This window comes from Castor canadensis, chromosome 11, assembly GCF_047511655.1.
Source record: "Castor canadensis chromosome 11, mCasCan1.hap1v2, whole genome shotgun sequence".
Classification (NCBI taxonomy): Eukaryota; Metazoa; Chordata; class Mammalia; order Rodentia; family Castoridae; genus Castor; species Castor canadensis.
In genome coordinates this window covers 27287112-27312980 of record NC_133396.1, presented here as the reverse complement: position 1 = coordinate 27312980, position 25869 = coordinate 27287112, and the positions used below count along the sequence as shown (strand labels likewise).

Sequence of the window (25869 nt, the reverse complement as noted above, 5' to 3'; positions counted from 1 at the left end):
TGTTCCCCCTTTTATTCTGTTGCCCTGTGTGGTACATTGAGATGGAGAGTGGTACCTGGAATAACAAGTCAGAGAGAGCTGAGCTCTGCACTCCGAGGCATTGGAACTGGGAATGAATGTGGAGAAATGGTCTTAGGACCTCTCTAGAGGTCCCAGGGGTCCCCACATTGCCACATTATCTCTGTTTGCTGGACCACCAACTGCACCCAGTGAAAATGGGTGTTGGGGGAGAATTGGAGGTGTGTGCCTCTCTTTTTCTTTCTCCCTTTTCTCTCCCTTCTGCCTTTTTCCCTCTTCCCATCTCTTCTCCAGTCACCCTCATTCTGGACACTTCCCTCCCAGCAAAGGAGGTTGCACGATTCTCCCTTTGCTTTCTAAGACCAGCTGAAGGCAGAGGGGCCTGCTCTGCTCTCCTGGTTCTTGTTCCAGCTGAGGGGAGAAATCTGCAACAGCAATTATCCCCAACTGACTGGAGCAACCAGCCCAGGACTGACTCCTCCTGGAGGGCACTGTGCATGCTATTATTATTCCATCTTGTAGAGGAGGCATAGAGAGGGCCTCTTGCCCAGTCACATAACCAGTACTGACTCCAAGCAGTCCATCTCAGGGCCCCATACTCTTCTACGACTTTAACCTGTTCTCACTGCCATCCACAATGGACAGAAAGATTTGGGAGCCTAAAGCCTAAAATATCTGGTATCTCTATAAAGACTTAGGTAATGCAATTACAGCAGCAATGACCACTAACAAAGCAATTCTTAGATGATTACTCAGCACGTTCATTCAGGAAATAAGATTACAGTGCAGTGAGGTGTGTCTGAAAGGGTGTTGAGGAACAGGCCTGTTGTCAGCCTGGTTCCTGGAAGCAGAAGCTGTCACAGGTGCTGCACGGTGCCATGGAAGGACCTGGCCTCTAGTTCCCACCATCCGCCTTCCTATTAGCAGTCTATCTCTATCATATTCAGCTAAAACTTTGGTAAATCCATCTTTACCTGTTAGTGCTGTGTGCATGCATATATACTAATTTTCCTACCTTTTCTAGAACTCTGGGACCTTAATTACATGAAGGCCTATACATCTTGGAGAAAAGATTAGATTTTGAGGCTGAGATCAGGGTTCAGTGACAACAGGGATAATTATAGAACCCTGTAGTATTGTTGGCAATAGGACCGTGAGACCCCATGCCAGCAAGTGGCTAAATGGGAAACCTCTGGAGTCCTTGCTGAGCTTAAAGACTATTAGAGACCACTCCCCCCCTGCCACCTCTACACAGCCCTCTGCCAAAGAAAACAGGAATTCTGTATTAGTCCTTTCTAACAATGGACTTCTCTCTCGGCGATGATGGAAATACACTGTCTTTGTTGACCAGTGTTAAAGCTATTAGCCACATGAAATGTAACATGAGATGTCAGATGAGCAATTGAATTTTGAATTTTATTTAATTTGAATTTGTTTCCATGTATTCAATATTGTTTATATTGGAGAGTGTGATTTCACAATCTTTCTATGAAGCCTGGATTCTCCCAAAGGCCATTAGAAGTGATGAACACGAGGGCTGGGGGAGCGGCTCAAGTGGTAAACCACCTACCTAGCAAGTTTCCTGAGTCTCGAACCCAGTCTGCAAAAAAAAAAAAAAAAAAAAAAAAACCTAAAGAAGTGATCTATAGGGACGGTCACAAGGAGAGGTGCCATTTGGGCCTCAGCCTTTCACTGAAATGATTAAAATACATACACCACCCTGGACTTTAGGTACTGAAGTTGGACAGATCTTGGTTTAAATCTTGGCTCTTCCACTTATTAACCCTATGATGTTGGGACAATTTTCTTTTAAACATTTTAGGGCCTCAGATCCAGCATCTGTAAAACAGAGGAAAATAAGACCATAAGGTACATAGGGTTTGCTTCATTCATTCTTTCAATATTTATTGAATATCTTGAATGATAAGACCTTATGCTGAGCAGAGGATTAAATTGGACAATATATCTATGAAGTAACAGAATAAGAGTTGTTAGAACTCAAATATCCATTTCTTCTCTTACCTGCTTCTCTCCTGCTCAGGGTGTCAAAAGTATTCCAGACTCCTCTTTATTTCCTGGCTGCACACACTGGGGAGACAAAACAGTCACTGTGCTCTGCCCTTTCTTAGATTCTAGACAGAATCAGATGTGTCCCTCTCAAATCAGAAACAAATGATCAGAATGGGTGTGTCTTCATCCCTTCAGGGCTCTGACAGTATCCTCAATACTTGGAAAAGGCAGACAACTGCCAAGTGCCCCATCTAGTACACTGATGGATGTACTGGAAAGAGTCTTAACTCCTGGTAAGCCCGAACTAGGGTGTGCTGGAGCTGAGTCCTGTTGTCCCTTCATCAGAGTGGGCTTGAGGGTAACCAGTGCTGCTTTTGATGCCAGGGTTCCGTGTCCTAGGTTAATTTGGGACATGAACGCAGAGACTCCAACCTGACCTTGAAACAGAAGTGCTGAGGGGCTCAGGATCCTGAGAGATGGGAAGGAGAGGGCTGGTAGGCTTGCCTACCTGCTGCCCACTCTTTCCTAGGGAAATGCCAGCTGGAGACTCGTTCTTCCTTCCTCCTGACACAGTCTGAGAGAGCAGCGTCACGTGACCTCAGGGCACATTCCAGAATGAGGGCACAGCCAAGAATAGGACCCAGGAACCTTGCCACCTATCTCGCCTGCATTAATCACACATCCCCCAGAGGAGGAAGGAGGCTTCAGACTCTTTGGGGAGGTGGGAGGAAGAGGAGGAGAGAAAGGTAATAGAGATGGAACTGGGAAAAGAAAGGGAGACCCAAGAGAAGCCCTTTCTTAGTCTTGCAATCATTCAGTGTGGCAGTGCCACATGGCCTTGGTCCCAGGATCCTTTGCTTCTCCAGCAAACCCTCAGTGAGCTCTGTGAGCTGGGCCCACAGTGTACCTGGAGCCCCTGGGTAGCTGTTTTGCTCTGGAACTGGGTAAGCACAGAGCGAGACAGCGACTTGGAGAAGAGGCTGAGGCAGCCTGGGGATGGCGGAGGCTTCCCCAAGGAGCTGAGTCTTGAAGGATGAGTAGGCATAAGTCTGATGTCTCTCTCAGGAATCTAGGCCATGACTGCATATGTGTGTGATCAAAACACATGTCACATGGCAAGGTTGTAAACAGCTCCAGGGGTGGTGCGCATGGGGCTGACTGACTGGAGGTAGGCTCTTCAGAGGTATCTGGGTTTCCGATGGAACCCCACACTCCCCAGTCCAGTGTGTGTGTGGGGGGGGAGTGTGTTTCACGTTTCACACACTAGGAGAAACGGCATATTATAAGCCTTAAGAGTTCTGATGTTGTTGGGCTGGGGAATGCAACTCAAGTGGTAGAGTGCCTGCCTAGCAAGCAGGAGGCCCTGAGTTCAAATCCCAGAACTGCAAAAGGAGTTCTGACATAAGACTGGCAGGATGCAAATCTTGGCTCTGTCACTTGGCAGCTGTGGGACCCCGGGCATGTTTCCCATTCCCTCTAGCCTCACTTTCCCCTCCTACAAAATAGCCTTCTGTCTCATGCAGCCATGGCAGACGTTACAAGAGACAGTGCCTATGCCTGTCACACAGCAAGCATCGCTCAGGTGGATTTTGTTATAATGGTTCAGTGGAACACAGGGATACACAGTCAAAGGAGACCACCAAGAGGCTGTGTATTATTGCCTTCCTTCCCTAATCAGGTTCTACCCTGATCTCTACTCTCTGGCTCCACTGTCCAGGGGGTGACATCAGACTAGACTAGGGAGCAGCTGGCCAGACAATGGAGCAGAATGTCCTAGGAGGCTGGAGGTGGTGGAGGAAAGGGAGATAGAATGTGGACAAAGCCAAGCTGCCCTGCCTGGGGGCCCTAGGGCTGGTCCAGAGACAGCCGGGCTGGAACAGGCTGGAGGGGAAAGAGAGGATCTGGTAAGAGGGGCTAGAGAAGAGGGGAAAAACCAAATGGACCCGAGGTGGTGAAGAGTGAGGATCCAGTGTGGACAGTGTGACTCTGTCCTTGGTGCAGGAAGCCTCAGGCTCTGTGTCAAATCTTCCAGAATGAATGAGGTAATCTCTGCAGGCTTCCTGGCTCCCTGGTCCTGGGCACTCAGCTCAGCCCTGACTGAGTACCTATTAAGTGTCAGCATTGTAGAAGGCCTAGGGCAACAGAGATGAAAGATTAGGCGTGGTTTCAAGGAAAGAAAACTTAATGCTATAAAGAGGTCAGAAATTGCAATAGAGGGCTGGTGGAGTGGCTCAAGTGGTAAGAATGCTGGCCAAGCAAACACAAGGCCATGAGTTCAAGCCCCAATGCCTCAAAAAAAAAAAAAAAAATCGCAATAGATTCTCAACCACCCATTCCCTCGGTACCCATGTTTTCTGAGCCATTCAATCCATGTAAGTTATCAATTTGAATGTCCTCTGGACACTGAAACTGCAAAGCCAGAGGCTCAGAAGGACAAGCAAGGGGAGGGAGTCAGATCCTGGGACCTGTCCTTGGCCAGGGAGCCACTGAGGGTGAGAAAGGCCCGGCATAGCCACTCTGTACCAGGCTCTGTTTCTTAGGGTTTCCAGTTTTACAAGGGGAATGGATGGCGAACCTCATCTGTTTTATAGATGAGGACTGGGCTGAGAGAACAGCTAAGTGACAAAGCCAGGATTCAGACTTAAGTGAGTTTGACTCTGTGGGCTGTGTGGTATCTAGCTCGGCCAGCCTGGTGCTAAGTGTGGCTGGCCCCCTGAACCTCCACCCCCATCAGGAAAGCAGAACAGCAAGCTGGGCCCTGCTGTGTGAGCCCAGCCATGGAGCTCAGGCCCATATTCGTGCAAATGAGCCAAGGTGGAAGGTGGCAGATGCTGGCAAGTGGACCCTGTCCCTTAGGCTCTGTGGTTACTTGGGACACTTAGAGCTAAAAGTAGGTGCAATAGAGGTCCCCAGGCCTCTGGGGGCAGAATGAAGTGACAGTTCTCACCTTTCCTAGTCACCTGACCCCTGTTGGGAAGGGTTCTTGGTGGCTGCTGGTACCATCTTGCTAAGTTTTGGGCTCAATGTCCTCCCAATGACGACATGAGGAACTCCCACTTCTTTGGCCTCTCCTTTATTTGGGGAAGCAGCTTGTCTTCCCACTGCTGGCCCCTCTTTTTTTGTGCCCTTACTACAGGTGAGAGTGGCTAACCTGGGCTAGGCTAGACCTGACCTGGAGTCCTCCTTTGGGCAGAGGTCCAACAAAACCCAGGGAACAGTGAAGGGAAGAGGTTATCTCTTGGGGCCATGACTGCAGCGTCTTGGACATTTGACCAGGGGTGAAGAACAGCCATGAGCCCCCTGAGGCCAAAAGTGCTGCTGTGCACCTTCTCAGAGCCTGACTCCAGGTCCTGAGCAGGCTTGGGACCAAGGGTCACCCTAGGGAGTCACAGCCGAGCACCACACCCCTCCCTACCCTACTCTTGTCTTTTTTACCTTGTCACCTCTGAACCATCTAGTAGGGTCTAGACTCTGGCGCCTGACCCACCACACTGTCCTAACAGGGAAGGAGCACTGAGATCACAGATAGATTCCCTCTGCAGGAGCCCCACCCTCCCTGCCTCTGATCATGGATGAGGCACCTCCCCTGGCTGGTTCATTTTTCTTGTGCTCAACTCACAGAGCTGTGCTGAACACCACAGTTAAGGAGCCTCAGAACTTGTGGGGACCTGAATATCTGCAGTGTCTCACTGGCCAGACTTCCCTCTCGAAAGATCACCAGGGTAAATGACACAATCACTGCTCCTCCCTTACCTCCCCAGGTAGCCCAAATGAATCATACAAGAAGAGCTGTTGATCTACGGGCTTTTAATTAGTATCTTCCTCCCTGTACTTGAGGCTTCACCCCCGCCTCCCATGGCCTTCCTTGGCTTTGGGGGACATAGACAGAATGAAGGGCTGAGGAGGGAATAGGGAAGATGCAGAGCTGACAGTGGGGTTCCAAAACCCTCTGTCTAGTGGTGGGGTACCTGGGTCCACACAGGAGTCTGCAAACAAACAAACAAAAAAATCACCAACCAGCTGCTGCTATATCCCCAAACCTTCCTTCCCAGGCCCCACCTAGATAGAGCCTTCCTCCAGGTCCCTGTGGGCTCCCAAGGCCACCACCAGATGGGAGCATCGAGCAACATTCCTTGTCCTTCTTTAGCCTGCCTCCCTTCTTTTTATTCCTCCACTATCTCCTCTCTGCCTGCCTTTTCTCTTTATTTCTCTTGCTACCAAAACAAACCCTGGACATCTGTCTTTCTGTCCAAGGAAGCCAGTGGCATTTGAAAGGCCCCCACCGATCAGATGGAAACACTTGACAGCTGGGTGGCCAGTCACAGGTCTGCTAGGAGGTGTGGGAGGCCCTGGTCAGGGCTCTGTGTTTGCACACTGTGAGTAGAAGGAAGGACATCTTTCTGTGGGCCTAGCCACTGACACCCAGGAAGTGTTCAGAAAGTGTCCAATGCACTGAATTGAATTGAATTCAACAAACCAATGAAGCCAAGGAGAGGAAACGGATTCTGCTGGCGTCATGATGGCCTCAGAAACAGCCTGACACCACAAATGACACCTGTCCCAGCAGCCTCCACTCAGAACAAGCTGAAAGCTGGGTTGGACTTTGCCTCTGGCTTTTCACTGCTCATGACTTTAACGGGAAGTATCTCTGCTCACAGTGGTCTAGGAGGCTGTGGGGAAGTTGTTCAGACAAATCCTGGCCCCTCCGGTCTCTTCCTAACCCCTAGCAAGCCAACCCATGGTTGGGGAGCCTGGCTAAGAGATGGGAAGAATGATGGGGTCAGGAAAGGGAATGCCTGAGCAGAATGGTCATTAGGAATAACTTACATGTGTCGATTGACTTCTTTTGGCCCCCTCAGCTAAAAAAGAGATGGACCCCTTACTGAACCCAAAGAATAGAAGTTGCTCTAAGACCTTCTGATAGCTTTCTTCTGACACGTTGGCTGTGTTTCCCTGCTGGCCCAAGACTGTCTAACCTGATCTTGCCCAATTTTTGAACTGAGGGGTACCGGGGTGGGTCGGTGGAAGAAGACCAGGGAGGGTGGGCCAGCCTCAGTGCAAGCCCGGGAACTCCTTGAGGACATCACAGGTCTTCTTGTGCATGACCTCACGGAGCTTCCTGACCCGCCGGGCGCTCGAGGCTCCCACGAAGCTGTCGGGTCGCAACATAGCCATACCACCATCTACCTCGCCCATGATAATGAGTGGCGTCTCGCCCGCTGTCACATTGGGGCAGGGGCAGGCCCAGTCCACATGCAGCAGAGTCACCTCCAGTGGCTCCTGGCCTAGGAACTTGAGGCCCATCTTCTCGTCCTTCAAGACCTCATCCACAGTCACCAGGGCACGACCTGAGTCGGGCTCCTCAGTCAGCTCAGAGACCCGGCCCAGGATGACAAAATCACTTCGACAGAAGCTGGTAACGAGTTTCTGCCTTGGCTTGCAGGCCCTACAGCGCTGGTTGCCCCGAGGGAAGGGACAGGACTCCTCACAGGCCTCTCGACTCTCAAAGTTGTTGCCGTTGCCCTCACAGCCACCGTAGACAAAGGACTGGCACTGGCCCATCTGGCTGTTGTAGGCCCAGCGTGGTGCGTAGGCCTTGCACGGCCCCTGCAGGGCGGGCAGGCTGCACACGGCCAGTGGCCCACTCATACAGGCCAGCATGCAGGCTTCGTAGGTCTCAAAGTGGTTGAGGTTGCGGTGGCAGTGGCCAAAGGTGAAGGTCAGGCAGTTGTTGGCCTGAGCATCGAAGTGCCAACGAGTCTGCTCCTCACCACAGTCCTCACTGTCTGGGGGCTTCAGACACTCGGCTGCCGGGAAAGCTGTGCCATTGAGGCTGCTCTCCGAGGTGGCCGCAGCCTGACCTCCACTGACTACCGACAGTGGGAAGTCGGCCCTCAGGACCCCAGCAGCATTCCGGGCTGTGCAGGTGTAGATGCCGGCATCCTGGGGCTGGGCATTGTAGATGACCAGCTGGGCAATGTTGGTGACCACCACATTGCCACGCACATGGTTAGGCCGCATGACTACGTTCTCCCGATCCTCTAACTGCTTCTCCCAGGTGAGCTCGGGCCGCGGCCGGCCCACCACGTCACAGAGGAAGCTCACTGTCTCACCCACGGTGACTGACTGGTGCACAGGGTGGTTGAGCAGGGCTGGGGCTGCCATGTCCAGCCCTGGGGTCTCTGGGGAGGCCGTGGTCGGATGCACGGTGGTCTCAGGTGGCGGGGGGCTGGTGTTGGGCCAGGTGAAGTGATAGCGGCAGGTGACGACGGCCAGGGTGATGCCCTTGGAACAGGCCTCAGCGTCCATGTAGCAGCGGTTATAGTAAGTGAGGCCGTCCGAGGCACAGGTAAAACTGGGCTCCTTCTCACAGCGATCTTTGCACTTACACACGGGCTGGCCGTCCCAGATGTCACACTCAGAGCCCTGCTGCAGACACATGAAGTGGTCACATGTGGCCTCCCTGGGCATGCCCATCGGGCCCTTCTTCCCCTTCACGTCCATGTAGCGGGCTGCCACACAGCTCTTGGTCCCACACACGTTGGAGCAGCACTTCTCGTAGGTCTCACACTCCTGAAAGTGCACCAAGAAAGCTCTGAATAGGGGGGAGGAGGAAGAAAGGGCTGGCTTCTACCCCACCCCGGGGTGCTCAGGGGTCTTGCATATGCTTACCTCGAGGGTGCATAAAATACTTGATTCTAAGAAACTGAGTTCACTTAGACCTGGCACCTACCATGCACCAGGCCCTCTTCTACCCACTCTGCATCTATCAACTTACTGTGCTTATCAGAAGTCTGAGAAGGGAATAACCATTATCCTCACTTTACAGATGGTAGTGAGGCACAGAAAAGTTAAGCAAGTTGCCCAAGGTCACAGGACTAGTAGTGTGGGAAGAAATGGGCCACAGACCTCTAAGAGGGGACTTTTTTTCTTTTGAGTTCATATTGGGATATGAACTCAGGGCTCCGAGCTTGTTGGGCAAACACTCTACCATGCCCTCAGCCCTTTTACTTTAGTTTATTTTTTAGATAGAGTCTCCTGCTTTTGCCTGGGGCTGGCCTGGACCTCTATCCTCCTACTTCCACCTCCCATGTAGCTGGAATTACAGGCGTGCACCACCACACTCAGCAAAGAGAATGTTTTCTTATTATCACTTTTTTTTTTCATTTTTATTTTTTGGCGGTACTGAGGTTTGAACTCAGGGCCTCAAGCTTGCTAAGCAGACACTTTACCACTTGAGACCCAATGCCAGCCCTTTTTTGTGTTGGGTATTTTTGAGATAAGGTCTCAAGAACTATTTGCCCAGGCTGGCTTCAAATCACGATCCTTCTGATCTCTACCTCCCAAGTAGCTAAGATTACAGGCATAAGCCTCCAGTGCCTGGCCTTATTACCACTTTAAAAATGAGAATATAGAGATTCAGAGAAGTGACACTCAAGTTACAGAGATGGGACATGATAGATGAAGACTTCAACTTCCCTGTGGAGGGGACTCTGAAATCGTACACCATATGGTTCCTCCAAATGAGGCTTAGGATTGCAGAGTGAGGCTGCCTTTTTGTCTTTTCCCATTGGGTTGAGGATGCTCTGGCCAATTTGAAGAGGTCACCTCTTGAAATCACCAGCACACCATCAGGATGTGTTGGATCCAGGATACAAAGTCTCATGGCCTGTACCAGACCCAGGCACTCAGCCCCATGAGGGACATTCACAGAGAGAACAACAAGAAAAAGTCCTTTTGTGTGGCAAAGGTCAGCAAGTCCTTCAGCAAGGCCTTGCCAGGCTGTAATCCCCTCTGATTTTCTGTGGAGCCACGTAAGGCATTAGTTTAATTCTTCGAAATTAGCAACACGCGCCTGGAGCTGACACAAACACAGGTTTCATGTGGTGTTTTCCACAATAACAAACACGCCATACCCACCAGGCAGGCGGGCAATGCTTCTTTCTAATCCTCCACCAGGTAGTAACTCCGTGAACAACTCCCCACCACGGCCGGCCTCTTGTCCTTCCGACTTTTATTTCAGCCTCTTTGACATTCCACATCAGCTAAGAGGGGAAAAATATCCCCACCCCAGCTGTGTGGAGCCTGCCCGTTTCACTTGTTTACTGTTCTCCCCTGTTGGGCTCAGAATGGGGACTTTGTTTTACAGCCCTAGTTTGGCATAGGCTCCTAGGCCACACCAGGGGAGGCTTGGGGACAGGGATGGGCCATGCCCAGAACTGGGGTCTAAAGGAGAGAGATCTGTGGGGAACTGAAGACAGACAGGACAAGGGGCAGGAGAGCCAGCTCCCTGGCCTGAGGGCCATTCCATTCCCTTGAGACACTGAAGACAGGAAGCTCCCTAGGGGTGGAAGTCCAGGAATGGCTGAGCCCTTGGGGACCAAGGGAAGGAAACCTGGAGGGGATCCTTAGAATACTTTAAGAGGCCAGAATGTCTCTATAGGTTATTTGGGTCCCCAACCCACACAGGTGTCAGAGTCTCACTGTCCCCAAGTCCCATTTGACTTTTCAGGCCAGCCTGTGACAGTGAGTCAGGTTCCCCTGCAAATGTAGCCCACAGCTGTCATGAGCTCAGCCAGTGGGACAGCTACCATCCCTCTCCACTCCTTATCCTCTTTTCCTCAGCACTACCATTGCTCACTGGCTGCACCTGCCCAAAAGGCTCGAGAACTGTTCCCAGCACTGCGGCAGAAGCTGCTCTGTCCAGGGAAGTCCTATGCTCTACTGTGGGTCAGCAGGCATCCCTAGGAGGACCAGGCCTTCTCATGGTCCTTGGTGATGCCCAGCCCAGACCCGGAGCCCCAGGAGGCTCTGGGCTACACTCAGAGACAGGCAGGCAGGACAAGAAGTGGCTGTGCCCAGAGCAGGTGCAGATGCTGGAACGAACAGGATGGCCCTCAGGAATACTGCACCTAGACAGTGCGGGGAGAGCAGCTCTACCTGTCACAGCGGTTGCTGGGGAGAAGGGAGCATTGAGCAGTGTGGCAGCCTGGGCCTCCATCCACTTCCGTCCAAGGATGCCCAGAGTGTCTGTCCAGGACTCAGGCTGCCTGAAAGCCTGGTTGCTTTCTGGGTCAAGGTCCAAATCCTAGGGAGGTGACTAGAGGCCAGACAAAACCTCGGCTGTGGTGTCAGGCAGGTGTAGGTTTTGAGCCCTCCTGTCCCTCACTGGTGATGGCACTGCACTAGGTATCTATACGCTCCCCCATGAGCAGGTGGCTGATGCCCACCTTGCTGGAGCATCATAAAACCCCAATCCACACTGTCTGCCCAGCACGGTGCTGGCTCATAGCAACCCTGAGCAACCAGAAAGGAGGAACCTGCGGATGGATTCCCAGACCCTGACAAACTTGGACATCACACCCTCTTCTTCCAGGCCTCGGCCTTGTTTCTCTCCAGGTGGATCCTTCATGTTCCTTGAGGACACTCCTATGTAGTCCCCACCCCAAGGCTCTCACCGCCCTCACTCACACACTCATGTGGTTCATCTCTGGCTTCAGGGTTCCCACTCACCTGGTCCGTCTCACACTCTCGCTTGCAGGTGCTCTGGGCGTCCACCCAGAGGTTGGGGTTCATGTCGTTGGGGCAGATGCCTGCATGGGAATAGCGGATGGGTGGCAGTGCCAGGCCTCGAGGGGGCATCCCAAGTAGCAGCAGCAGCAGCAGCAGCAGAAGCCCCCGGCAGGACCAGAGCTGGCAGCACCTGAGAGCCCTCATGGTACAGAGTGCAGCAGCCAGACACCAACCCTGCGAGGCCGCCAGGGGCTGGAGCCCACCAGGGCCTTCTTCTTGGGAGGGGGGCTGGAGACACCTGCCCTCCCCACCCCAGCAGGTTTCCTCTCTAAGGCGGCAGCGGCTGCTTCCACCAAGTGCAGCCTGCTGGGCTGCGCGGCTTCAGATAAAAGAAAGGTCTTTGGAAGGAAAGTCCGCTCCTGAGTGTGCAGGGAGAGGAGCGGCAGCAGGGGCCTAAGCCTGGATTTATATCCTGGGCGCGCCACCCGAGTGGGAGCGAGCTAACCTGATGCCTGTCACAGGCAGGCTGCTGGCGCCTCTGTCCCGTGGCTGATCACAGACTTATTGCAGAAGGGGGAGAAGAAAGCTGGAAGCAGTTTAGGCGGCTTTTCTGGCACCGTGGGACACCTGCTTGTTTTGACTCCAGGAGGCCTTTAACCCTTTCGAGGGCCAGAGAAGGCCTGTGCCGTAGAGGGGAGCTGGCTCCAGGACACGCAAGCTCACTGTAAAGCAGGATTTGTTTCCCTTTCCCCACCTCCTCGGGGCTGGGCCCCCTCCTCCCCTTCAGCCACCTCGAAAGAACACACAATCGCTTGTTACAAGGAGGGACCTGAGCGGCCGGGTGAGCGTCGCCCAGCTCGATAGTACATTTGAGAGCAAATGACGTGGAAAAACAACAAGTTCACGGCCATTCCAGGGCGGGCCCAAGCAGCGCTGTGCTGTGTAAGCTGACTCCCACCCCAGCACCAGGTCCCCTTGTGCGGGGGTGTGCACACGGACGGCTCCTCCGTATCGCTGTGTCCCAGGCAGTCCACGTCTTAAGTTTTGACTTTAGTGAATTTTCCCCAAATCATTCCAGAGACACATACCAGATATGCTCCGGCTCCCGCCGGGCCACTGGGACATATCACATTCCTCCATCGACATCGACACACTTGTGGGCTCCAAGAAAACCTACGCAGCAACAGTGTCCGAGGACTGAGCCCTACAGCCAAGCTGCCTGCGCTCGTGGCCACAGTGGCCCCTGCTCAGTGAGCAATTTCTGGGTACCAGGTACTGCATGGGCACTGTTCTAGTGTCCCTCCACCGCAAAGAAAAGGTTTGTGGTGGAAGAACGCAAGTGACTTGCCCAGGGTCAATACCAGTTGTTCTTGATAATTGTCAGGCTCACTAATCACATCACTTCATTGAATCCACAGTAAGTCATACCTCCATCGTAGATTTAAGGGAAGGAGGCACAGAGGGGCTAAGCAACTTGTCCTGTGCCACACAGCTCCATGACCTTATCTCTAATAAAAGAGGCAGGGATCCAAGCTTGCTGGGTGTGGAGGGGGAAGGGGGGGCTTTGGAAACCAGCCTCCCCCATCCATCTGCCAGAACTGCTGTCTAGACACAGTCCAAAATCTGGTTTCTACAGAACAGACAAAAGACATTTTTGAAAGTCAGGGGTTATATTTGTGGAGGGGCCAGGCACAGAGCCAGAAGTTGCTGGGAGCCAGGTGTAATTTCTCTGCCATTTGAAAGGAAATGGCCTGTATCTAAAAATGCCACAGAACAGCCAGCAGGGATAGATAGCCTTGGAAGAGAGGTCCCTCTTCAAGGACATGCCACATAGGATTTGAGGAGCAGGCTGAGCCACAGGATCCCAGGAATAGTGATGGGGCACAACAGAGCCAGACAGGGTCTCCAAGGCTCTCAGCTGCACCCTTGATTCACATAGGGGGAAACCGAGGCCTGGGCCCAGGTCCACAGCTCCCCATCTAATTGGCCTCACAGTCCTCCCCACAGTCTCTTGCTAGCTGGGTGGGTGCTGGCTGCTCCCTTCTGAGCAGATTCCTTCCCATTGTATGGGTCATTCTACAAGATCTGTCTTTTCTGCTTATGTCAAATAGCTAATGAAGGGTGTCAGATCTTAATCCTCTAAATTATTGGAATAAACCTCCCTCCCAGGCTGGTCCCAATAATGAAGGCAGACAGCGGGTGACGTTGGCTGCTTTGAATTCCCTGTAATTTCATAAGCTGTGTTCCAGCTGCTCAGAGCAGGGGCCTCCACACAGCCCTTGCTAGGAAGTGGCTTGCACAGCCTCCTGTGATATCACAAAGAGAAATGGACAGTGACACATTTCTAAGAAGCACTTAGAGAAATTGTCACAGTACCATTACGTGGGGACAAGCATCCAAGGAAAAGAGGCTGGTTTCTGGGGAGGCCAATGAGACCATGAGAGGGGTGGGAGAAGAGACGTCTCCAAGGCAGGGGAATCCTGACCCCCTTCAGGGTTGGTGGAGAAAGCCCTCTGTTCAGCTTGGTCCTGTCCAGGGCCATAGGTGCTCCTCCTAGGGCCTCACAGCTAGCTGTTCTGCTCAGAGAACTCTAAGAACTGCATCGAGGAGGAGGGGGTCCCTAGAGCACTCTACGGCCCTCAGTCCTTCCAGGTCTCCCACCAGAACACAATCCAGAATAACAAATAATGTCTGACCAGGGCTCAGAGCCCATGGCATTTTACCTCCATCATCACTGCTGACCAAAGCAAGAGGAAGCTCCAAGTGTGGGAGAGGAAACTGAGTCACAGAGGTTCCACAGCCAGCGGAGCTACACACTTTGTACAGGATTCCTGCTTTTGCCAAGGCCTCCTTCCCCGCCTGCCTATGGCCAGGACCAGATAGGCTTGTTTTTATGGAGCCCTGAAGTCCCTCCTTGTAGACCCCCTTCGGTGGTCTCCCTCAGCCCTCTCACAGTCCCAAGGTATCAAAGGTGGGTCCCAGCTGCCCACTCCTACTGTCCACCAGAACCCTGACTCAGGCTACCAGGGGCTGAGCCTGGACTGGGTTGCTGGGCAGAGCCCTGGCCTTGGACTTGTCTGGCTGATCTTCCTGAGTCCCCTGGCTGTCACTCTTTTGCCAAGGACATAAGCACACGCTGGTCTCTTACCTCTCAGCTTGATACCTGTCTCAGAGGGTACCCTTGGACTGGAGGTGTGGCTCAAGCAGTAGTGTGCCTGCTTTGTAAGCGTGAGGTCCTAAGTTCAAACTCCAGTACCACACAAAAAAGAAAAGGTCCCCCTCTGCCACCACACCCTGCAGGGTGTGACCAAGACCTGTTCTTTGGTGCAGCTGGCTGTAGGTCACCCCCAGGCAGTGAACTGTGGGCTACCCTTGATCGTAGGTTCATCTGAACATAAGCACTCCTGAGGGTCTTGACAGGACAACACAGCTGATCCCAGTTCCCAAATCAGCCTGCTCCACCCTTGGGTGGTCTCTAAAGGGTCTTCAGCCATGCACGCAGTGGTGACTTAGAGACCCACGGCAACTTGCACAAACTACCCTCTTATCCCTCACTGCATCTGCTTCCTCATTCCCTACCTTATTTCCACAAAGTACCTCCTATGGGTTGGGATCTGAACACACAGAAATCCAGAACAGTCTGTCCACAGACAGGGTAGTGTCTAGGCCAGAAAGCAAGTGTGTGAAAATGATAATGGTAAGAGCTCATGAGCCAGGCATGGTGTATACACCTGTAATACCTGTACTTTGTGAGTCTGAAGCAGAAGGATCTTGAATTCCAGGCCAGCCTGAACTATGTAGTGAGATCCTGTCTCACAAAAGGGCTGCAAGGCCAGGTCTGGTGGTGCACACTTTTAATATGAGCTACTTGGAAGACAAGATTTGGGGGCAGGAGCTTACAGTTCAAGGCTAGCCTGGGGAAAAAAGGAGAACCCATCTTAACTGACAATCTGGGCATGGTGGTACATATTTGTGATCCCAGCTATTCAGGAGGCACAGGTAGGAGGATTGTGGTCGGAGGCCAGACCCAGACAAAACCACGAGACTATTCAAAAAATTACTAAAATTAAAAAAAGGCTAGAAGTGTGGTTCAAGTGGTAGAGTGCCTGCCTAGCAAGCACAGGCTCTTTGGTTTGAGTCCAAACCAAAGTACTGCCCAGAAAAAAACATTAAACAAAACAAGCTGGGCACTAGTGGCTCATGCCTGCAATCCTAGCTACTCAGGAGAAGGATCTTGGTTCAAACTCAGCACTGGACAAATAAGTTTGTGAGATCCTATCTCAAAAAAAAAAAAAAAAAAGTGGAGTGGCTCAAGCAGCAAACACAAGCATAAGGCCCTGATTTCAAATCCCAGTGCTGAAAAAAAAAAAAAAGGAAACAAAAATATAAAATAAGGGCCAGGCATGTAACTCAGCAGTAGAGTACTTACCTAGAGTACAAGGCCAAACAAACAAGGCCTTCACGGTAACACCAGCAATAATAAGGGAAGGCAGTACCAGGGTTCACAGAGGAGGGGCAGGCTTGGGTTTGCTGCTGCACACAGGTGACACTGGCTGGAGCCTTAGCCCTCAGCAGCCTGCCAGCAAGAGTGAGAAGGTAGCTTCTCGAGAGGCCTGGCTCACAGCACAGCAGTGTCCTGAACCTGGCCCTTCCTCCATGAGGCCTGGCCCCTGGCAGGTTTCAGAGGAGTGGAGGGGAGTAGTGGGGGTGGTGGGCCTCTTTTTCAGGCTGCCCCAGCAAACTCAGGCCAGCACAGGCTCTGGTCCACCCTTCCTGGGCCCCAGACTGAGGCAGTCACACTCTTTCCCACGTGGGTGGGGAAGGCCAGCCCCTGAGAGCCCTTCTGCCCCATCCTTGGTCATTTTAAAGTGTTTGGGAAGAATTTGGGGAGTGGGAACGGGGGTGCAGAGAGGGAGCCATCCTGGACGAGGTGTTCAGATGGGCAGTCCAGGCCGCCTTAGCTAACGACTGAATTCAATAAAGCCAGAGGCTCATTACCCAGCTGGGGACCCCCTACCCGAGCGGCCTGGGGCCTGGGTTACATTACAGGGCTGTGTGAACTCTCCCCTCCGAGTGAGGCTGCAATAATTATGGGGCCTCAGCAGATGGTGGAGGCAGGCGGACGGGGGAGGCCTTCAGCTGTGGCACACGTGACCCAGCAGCATCTGTGTGGAACAGGCCATGGGAGGGGCTGTATTGAGTTGGTTGGAGCAGGGCGGGGAGGTGGGGGCGGCTGTGTGGCACCGAATCAAGATCTGGGAATTATGATTATGGGTTGGCAGGATGGAGCATGGTCCAGTGCACTGGACCCCTTTGGGGAGTCCTGCCCTGGCCAGGGGGCCCTGCTGGTATAGCTGAGTACGCGTGGTATAGGGGGACGCACGCACACCATGCAGTGCAGAGCTGGCCACTTGCATGCCCTGGAGGATTTTGGCCAAGGTCCAATCCCTCCTGGGTGCTTGGGCTGAGCGCCATGCAGAGTGGAGAGTCTTGGGCTCTAATCCCTGTGTGCCACCAACTTGTGGTGGGACCATCTCTATTTCCCCATCTGAGGCCTCTTCAGCTCCCTCCCCTGTCATCTGATGGACTGATTCCTCCAGCTTTGTCCCAATGGAATTGGTTTCAAAAAGCCCCGATCAGCCCTCAGCCAAGACAAACACGGGGAGTACAGGAGCCCAGAGAGCCGCCAAGATGTGGGCTGGTGTGGACTCCTCCACTCTGCTCTGCTGGGGGACAGCTGCGGCGTTCCACCCTTCCCAGCCCTCCCCACCACATCCCCCCACGTCCTGCTGGCTGCTGAACTCTGTGCACTCCTGGCTCTACCCTTCCAGCCTTGCTCCTTCTTCTGGAAGAAGGGGCCTTCAGACTTGGGTCTCCTGCTGCCCCATGGTGCTGGGCAAAGAGGCTCATACTCTCCTGATACCCACCTCAGCAGTCAAAATGTCCTGTGATGTGGATGGGTTTGGCAGTGAGGGAGGGCAGGCAGGAATAAGAGACAGGTCTTTTCCTCACCAACCCTAAGTGTAAGATTTCTGAATGGATGATGGCTCGCTCTCTGTTCTTCAGGATGACGCCAGAGCTCAGAAGCCACATCTGAAAGGAGGCCTTCCTGACCCCTGGGGATGAGGACAGCCAAAGCCACCTTCTGTATAGTTTTTATTTTATTTATTTTGTCAGTACTAGGGTTTGAACTCAGGGCCTCACACTTGCTAGGCAAGTGCTCTACAACTTGAGCCACTCTGCCAGTCCCTGAATGGTTTTTAAATAAGACAAAACAAAAAGGCACACCATGTTACAAAACATGTGACAAAGTTAAATGCTGAGTGTAGTGGGTTGAATGGTGTCCTCCCCTCCCCTCTAAAAAAGATATGCCCATGTTTCAACCCCAAAACCTGTGAATGTGACCTTATGGGGAAAGGGTCTTTGCACCCATGATTAAGGATGAGGTCATTCTGGATTATCTAGTAGGAACCTAGATCCAATGGCACATGTCCTCACAAGAGAAAGGCAGAGATCTGAGACACACAGGAGAAGAGTAGGTTAAAAATGAGAGCAGAGACTGGAGTGATATCTCTGCAAGCCCAGGAACACTCAGCCACCAACTGCTGGAAGAGGAAAGAAGCATTTTCCCTCCCCTAGAGTTTGGGGGAAGGGGGAACAAGGAACGGCAAACATTTGCATTTCAGCTCTCAAGCCTCCAGATCTGTGAGATGACACGTTCCTATTGCTTCAAGCCACCAAGGTTGTGGTACTTTGTTACAGAGCCCTACAAAGTGAGTGTGCTTCCCAAAACTCTCCAGTGAACTTTCCTGGGCATGGTCAGATCGCCCAGGCCCTGTACCGTCTCAGTTCCTCTTAAATCTACTCAGTGAGTTGCTTCACTGGGGTCTACCTGTTCTCTGATAAGCCCATAGTATTGGTGGTTTCCTTTTATACATCCAATACAAAGCCATAACCTTATTAACAACAGAAGCAGTCCAAATTTTAATCCAAGCTGGGCAGGTGTGCTGACCTGGGTGAATCTTGGTTCTGACTTGTCGCTGTCAGATTCTGTTCCAGATCTTGTCTCAGTCTGCAACTGTGGCAGCTCCTCTGTGGCAGGCACGGTTTCTGGGGTTTCACCTGGCCTTTTGAGCAGAGAATGTGGGACCAAGATGTCAGCAGAAAGCCAAGGTTCCTACTTGTTTGTTTAGGTTTATGAGAGGGTCTCAATATGTAGCTCTGGCTGGCCTTGAACTTGAGGCTTCAGCCTTCTGAGTGCTGGGATTACTGGCATGCACCATCTCATCAGGCTAGGGCTCTTTTTTTTTTTTCTTTAAAAAACTCATAATTGTTATAGTTTTACAGTTAACAGAAACTGATGATCAAGACGGTTAAGGTTTTTGACTGGAATTCATTATAAAAAGTACATTTTTCATTATGATTCAGTTGACACATTCATATGAATAACTGGATCAAAGTTTTACGATGAGATGCTTTTTTTTGAGATAGGGTCTCACATTTCACCCAGGCTAGCCTGGAACTGGGATCTTCCCGATCTCAGCCTCCCACCTGTTGGTTGAGATGGGGTCTTATGAACTTTTTACCCAGGCTGGCCTCAAACCGTGACAGCTAATCTGTCTCCTGAGTAGCTGGGATTGCAAACATGAGTCACTGGTGCCCAGCTACATGTGATACTCTTTTTTGTTTGTTTGTTTGAAGAGACTGAGGTTTGAACTCAGGACTTCCTGCTTCCAAAGTAGGTGCTCTATTACATGAGTCACACTTCTAATCCATTTCGCTCTGGTTACTTTGGAAATGGGGTTTTGCAAATTATTCACCTGGGCTGACCTCAAACTGATCTCGGCCTCCCAAGTAGCTAGGATTACAGGCATGAGCCATCGGCGCCCAAGTTTATGTGATTTGCTTTTTTTTTTTTTGGCTGTACTGGGGTCTGAACTCAGAGCTTCATGCTTGCTAGGCAGGTGCTCTACCACTTGAGCCAGTCCACCAGTACTTTATTTGTGTTGAGTATTTTCCAGATAGTCTTGCAAACTGAAGCGGGGGCTGTTTCTCGCGCTGACTCCTTGTGAGGTTTTTCTCACACTCCTTGGTTATCACTGGACCTAACTGTGCTTAACTAGGGGCGACCAGAGATTTTAGAGAAGATATAGGATAGACAGACAGACAGAAAGAAATTTGGGGTCAGGTGTATTGTATGCTCAGCTGTAGACTCACAACCCTAATTGCTTTTTTTCTCTGTCTTGATTCTTTAAGGCCTTACTCCTTGTAGTTCTTTAAAACCTTGCTTAAGACGTCTTTCCTTAGGCTCGCCCTGTCCCATGTTTGCTCTGAGCTCATCTTTAGCTTAACCGCTCTTAAAGTCTTTTGCCCCCAGGCTCGCACTGTCCCAGCTCTTTAGCTCTCTTAAAGCCTCAGTGCTCAGACTTCCAAACAGCCCTGCCTACAACCTGCATCTGCATAAATAAATCTTAAGGTCGGTCCTCAGACTTGCACTGAGCACTGTCCCATGTTCTCTTTGGTTTTTCTTTAGCTTCAGCTTTCCTAAGGCCTATGTATGAAGTTCTTTCTCAGCTTTGCTTTCTGAAGCCTATGTTAAAGTTCTTGGTGCAGACTTTCCATCAACCCCTCTTTAGCATTTTCCCTTCAACAATTCTCTTCCCTTCCAAAAGCTTCTCACACTAAAAAGCCCAAAGTAAAGCCCCAAAAGGCAAAAGCAAAAGGCCCAAAGGCAAAAGCCCCTCTTCCTCCTTCAGGGGTCTTTTATAGCAGCAAACAGGGTGGAGCCACAGGGAGGGGCGTGACATATTGTAACAGGAGAAAGCTGCGTTCCTGCTTCTCTGAACACAGCTTAGGAGAATCGCCTTTCCCGGTTTTGTGCTGGGGCTGTGCCTATCTCGGCCTACAGGTAAAAGCAATTAACTGCATCTCGCCTTGCCTGTGTCCAGTTCTCATAGGCTTTAATCTGCTCCCTACAACAAACTATTTCTCTGGGGGCTGGCTCAGATCCTCCTGACCTCTGCTTCCTGGAGCCACTAGTGCCCAGTTTGTAATGCTTTCTTGAGTATTGCAAAATTGAAGATTGCTTGAGAAGGTGGGAAACAAAGGCCAGGGGTTTGGGGGTTTCTGCTGTCTCCATGAGAAGGCTCAATGTTGCAAGATACAGCCCATTTCTTTCTTGCCTCAAAAAAAAGGAGAGGGGGATGAAATACTTAGGTGCTATGGTCCCCAGTGTGGCAAAGGAATCTTAGGAGGCAGGGCCTCATGGAAGATGGTTGGGTCACTGGGGTCATCATGCTTAGAAGGGATTAATGTTCATTTCACAGAGTGAATTGTTAGAAAAGAGCAAGCCTAGCCTAGCCCCAGAATCCCTTTCTGGCTTTGCATCACCCTATAATTTCTCCTCCACAGCCCACTATGACATCATCTGCTGTATTGTAATGTAGCCAGGCTGAACAGATGGGGCTGCCAAAACTATGAAATAAATAAACCTTTTTCTTTATGAAATGCCCAGCTTCTTGTATTTTGTTATAGTAACACCTCCAGCCCCCCCCCCCCCTTTTTTTTTTCTGGAGATAGGATCTCTCTTTTTGCCCAGGCTGGCCTGGATTGTGATCCTTCTATTTTATGTGTCCTGCTGCAGCTAGGATGACAGGCTTCTTTCTGTTGAAATGGGGTATCATGAACTTTTTTCACCAGTGTTGTTGAGCAACCTCAATCCTCCTGATCTCAGCCTCCCAAGTAACTCAGGATGATAGGTGTGTGCCACAGCACCCAGCTATTGGTTGAGATGGGGTCTTGCAAACTCTTTGCTAAGGTTGGCCTAGAACTGTGATACTCCCAAGCTCAGCCTCCCAAGTAACAAGGATTACAGGTATGAGCCACCAGCACCCACCCAGGTGGTTTAATTGCTTTTGAGCCTGTGGTGAGGCAGAACATCATGGTAGACAGCACATGGTAGAGCAAAGCTGCTCACCTCATGACAGTCAGGAAGCAAAGGGAAAGAAGTGGGGCCAGGCTCCCAATATTCAATGGCATGCCCTCCTCACCCCCAGTCATCTAACTTCCTTCTGGTTGGCCCTGCCTACTAGAGAGTCCACCATCTTCCTACAGTGTCACTAGCTGAAAACCCTCCAGGTACAAACAATAGCAGTTATACATACATCTACCATTCCTCTCCTGGGTATTCACTCAGAGAAATAGAGGGCTAGATCACATAAGACTGGTGCATGAATGTTTCTAGAACCTTTATTTCTAATAGCCAGAAACAACTTCAAAGTCCCTCAACAGCTGAATGTTTAAACAAATTGCAATATGTCCATTAACCATACTCCTACTCAGCAATAAAAAGGAATAAAAGGAAAACTGAGACATGCAACCAAATCAATGACCCTCAAAATAACGAAGCTGAGTGAAAGAAAACAGACACAGAAGAGCAAGTACACATTCAGCTGGTGCAGCAGCTCTGACCCTGGCTGCAAGGCCTGGCCTGCTCTTGGCCCCATCCTGCTCCTCCTCCTCATCCTTTTCCTTCTCCTTCCACACTGCTCCAGCTCACTGGCCTTCCCTCTCAAACATGGAAGGTGGTTTTTGCTTTGTTTTAATTCAGGGTCTTTGGAAATGTGTTCTTTCTGCCTAGAGAGCTCTTCCCATAATGGTCTCCTCTATTCATTCAGTCTCAGGGACTTCCCTCACCTCTTTGTCCATTGTTGCCACCTCCACAGATTGCTCCCACCCTGTCCCTGAGTCACATCACCCTTCGCCTGTGCTATCTTCTTCCTAGACCTCATCATTGTATCATCTGAGGTTCTCTGGCTGTAGAACCGTAATGGAACATGTGACATACCAAGGAATCCAAGAACAGATAGTATCAGGGCTGGCTCACAGCTCAACAACACAAGGGCTCAGCCTTTCTTTGGTTCTCTTGACCTCTTCATGGTCATAAAATGGCTACCACCACTCCAAGGGGTCACAAGACATTCAAAGGAATAGACAGTATGGCAGAGGCTATTAGTACACATCCATGTGTACTACATGTTCCCATTCTTACTTGCGGTTAGGTAGCTAGTTCTGGCCCATGGGCTGTGAGTGGAAGTGATGTTGATAGGTGGAAGCCCTTACCAGGGGTTTGAGGTCTTCTTTACCTGCTCATCCAGGCTTCCACACTGGTATTTGCCAATGCCTCCAAACTCCTCACTCTCCACACAGAAACCAGTCTTCAGGGGCACAGGTTGCAGTAGATGATGGAGACACACCGTTGCTCTAGCTGTGATGCTTGGCCTCAGGTAAGAATTCCTAGTGCTAAACTGAGTGATTGTGGACAAGCACTGGGAGTTTCTATGAGAATACACTACCAAATCCAGCCTGAGGCTGTCAGGCTGACTCAACAGTGCCAAGTTAGGCTCATGGTGTTAAATTCCTGGCCACTCCATCAGGAGGGCCCAGCTAGCCACTTAGAGAGAAATATCCCTTGGAGGAGGGCACAATACCAGAGGAGCAACTAATTTTTCTTGGACATTCCAGGCTAGCCTAACCACTGGCTGAATGTACTTGACTGAATGGCCCAGATAATGTCACATGTTGCAGAACAGCCCACCTGAACTCCGCCTACACTCCTGAGTCACAGGAGTCTGACCAAGAAGCCTTACCTTTGGGGATTGTTTTTCAGAGAGAATTACTTGGATGGGCCAGGCGCAAAGGAACTGGGGCGGAAGCCAGTCCAGCCACTCAGCCTCAGTGTGCATCCTGAGTCAGCAGGCTGAAACAGGAGCTGCCAGGTGTAAGAGAGGACACGGGGTGGTTTCCCAACGTTGGTGCCTTCAGTGACGCTCAGTGAAGGGATTGGAGGTGGGCCCCACACCACATATATACACAGCAAGCACTCACTGTGGTGCCACTGTGTACCCTGCCCTGGAACTGGGGACATGGTAGAAAATAAGGCCACTGTGGTGTGGGATGCAGTACTCGGCCAGCATACCTGGTAGTATGAATAAGATTCTGGAGGGTGCTTGACATCCTCCTCTCCCTGGTTTATTTTCTCCACCTAGAAAAGGTGGGAGGTTGCCTGGTTGACTTTGAACACCTAGCCAGCTCAGATTCCAGGGAGGAGTGCTGGCAGGTAGGAGCTCTGTGTCCAGTGTGGGGCAGAAGTCAGGGGAGACTTCCAGAGGAAATGACATTGGTGCTGAGACCTGTGGATGCTGAGACCTGAAGGGCAAATCGTAGCGGGGTCTCCTGCCCACACTGGGAGGCACGAGGGGCACAGAGCACTGGAGGAACAGAAGGTGGCCAGAGCAGCTAGAGAGCCAGGAGTCCACACAAATCCAGACAGGACTTAGCATCTCTGACATGGGCCCAGCCCACCACCAGGAAGGAGGCCCTTCACTTTACCCACTTTACTCTATTTGAGAAATGTTTCCTTTATACTTTGAACTCTGTTTTCCATGGATGTTGAGAGGTAGTGCTTTGAAAGCGGGAAGCCTGAAGTATAGTATGAGCTGCACAGCAGGAAATATATTGGTTAGTGGCCGCTCTGGCTTACAGCAAGCAGACTTTGAACATAAGGACTAGTGAGCCAGGATAAGGGCATCTATAGGTATGGAGTAATTGAGTGCTGGAAAGCTACTGCTCAGTTCATGGTAGAATGGTTGGGATACTTCTTGACACAGGATGGGCACAAATGTCTTAGATCCATTCCTCAGGAGGGACCAATGGGACGTCCCGCCAGTGAGGGCTCTGGGCAGGTGCTCCTCTGACCCTGAGTCCCACAAACAGGCACCATGCAGAAGGCAGGGAGGTACTCCCAGAAGGTGTGCTAGGTTTTGATCTTAATGCCCAGCAAGCAGCAGGGAGGCGGGAGGGCACTGCAGAATGCAGAGGGGCCGTTCTAGCCAGGTATGGTGGCACACACCTGTAATCCAGCTAATCTGGAGGCAGAGTCAGGAGGAATTCTGAGGCTAACCCAGACAAAAAGTTAACAAGATCTCATCTCAAAAATAAAATGAAGACCAAAAAGCTGGGGACATGGCTCAAGTGGTAAGAGTCCTTGCCTAGCATGCAGAAGGCCCTGGGTTCAATCCCCAGAACTACAAAAATAATTAGATAGATAGACAGACAGACAGACAAATAGATAGGGAAAAGGGTCATTCAAAGTTGTCCATCTCTCTGTACCTCCATAGCGGTTCCAGTTTACAGATGGTAACCTTGAACCTGCTCAAACAGCCCAGTGTGGCCTTTGGCACAACAGGACCAGGAAGGCCGCACTGACAGTAGAGGGTAATTAGGTCAGGTTCACAGCCTGAGAACTAATGACTAATCTCTTCCCTTTGTGGATTCCCAAGGAGAGATGCACACTTGAAGGTTAGGGGCCAAGAGGACATTGTACAGGGCCACATTCATTGATCTTCAGTCACAGTGGGGTCTGGGCCATGCCTTCAGTGCAGAGACTGTCCAGTAAGGTAGACCCTGGCCAGCATGGGACTCGGACCAGGCTACAATCTCCCAGCCTCCTTCCGAGAGCCCAAGCTGTGGGGTGGATGCTGGCCAACTGACCTGACACCCAGTCACCACTGGAAAAGATGGACCAGGGACAGGGTGACCAAGTCCTCACCAGTGAACCCATCATCAGGTCAATGGCTCCAGTTCTGGCTGCCATGTGGGCGAAGAAAGGGGAAAGGAAAAGGAAGAGAGAGGGCATGTGACCCCTCCAGAGTAAACTCTGGGTGAATGTTCTTGGCACCCACCCAGCAAAACCAGGAACCCCTGAACCCTGCTTCATTCTCTCCATCTTCCACCCCGTTATGGGTGAGGAAGGGTTCTTCCTATTTAAGGTCAGTGCCCCAGCGTCCCCTCCTCTCTCCTCCCCCTCCCTCCCTTCCTCTCACCTCCCCTTTTCTTCTCCCCTGGGACCCTTCTACCATCAATTCTGCCTCCTTTCTCCCCAGTACTTCCCACCTCCCCTCAGCTGGATCATCTCCATCAGTATTTGGGTGCACTCAAGTCTCTCCCACCCCAAACAAATCCTTAAGTCACTGCCTCCCCCCCCAGCCTCTGACCAGTCTGCATGCGAGCAAGCCACCTCTCACTCTTCTGTGCTCTGGCCCTGTCCCCCACTCCCACCCCCATCCCGGCTAAAGTTGACTACCTAGCCCTAAATGACACCTCCAGTCCTTGGTTTCCTGATCTGCAGATGCAGCTGTAACACGCTGGCCACTTGCTCCTTCTTGACCATTTTTCCTGGGCTTCTGTCATGTAACCCTCTTCTTTCCACCCACTTCCCTGGTAGCTACTTCCCCATCTTCTTTCCAGAAGCTTCCCTGCCACCAAGAC

General features: G+C 51.4%; 1 protein-coding gene across 7 annotated transcripts; it reads right to left on the bottom strand.

The window, feature by feature from the left end:
• Positions 1-1671: 1671 nt before the first annotated feature.
• On the bottom strand, positions 1672-23918 carry Wfikkn2 (WAP, follistatin/kazal, immunoglobulin, kunitz and netrin domain containing 2). 7 transcript variants are annotated; one of them, XR_012438633.1, is made up of 3 exons: positions 11542-13352; positions 2041-8601; positions 1672-1857 (listed from the first exon to the last, which is right to left on the bottom strand). XR_012438633.1 is itself a non-coding variant. In XM_074046046.1 (3 exons), exons 1-3 carry the CDS (start codon positions 11743-11745, stop codon positions 5982-5984), a joined length of 1542 nt encoding a protein of 513 aa, XP_073902147.1. In that variant the 5' UTR covers positions 11746-13356; the 3' UTR covers positions 1672-5981. The 7 variants fall into 7 exon arrangements, 6 of the variants coding, with proteins under 6 accessions (XP_073902147.1, XP_020011868.2, XP_073902146.1 ...); XM_074046046.1 differs by having other exon boundaries at positions 1672-6014; positions 7297-8601; positions 11542-13356; XM_020156279.2 differs by having other exon boundaries at positions 1672-6014; positions 7038-8601; positions 11542-13353.
• Positions 23919-25869: the final 1951 nt, after the last annotated feature.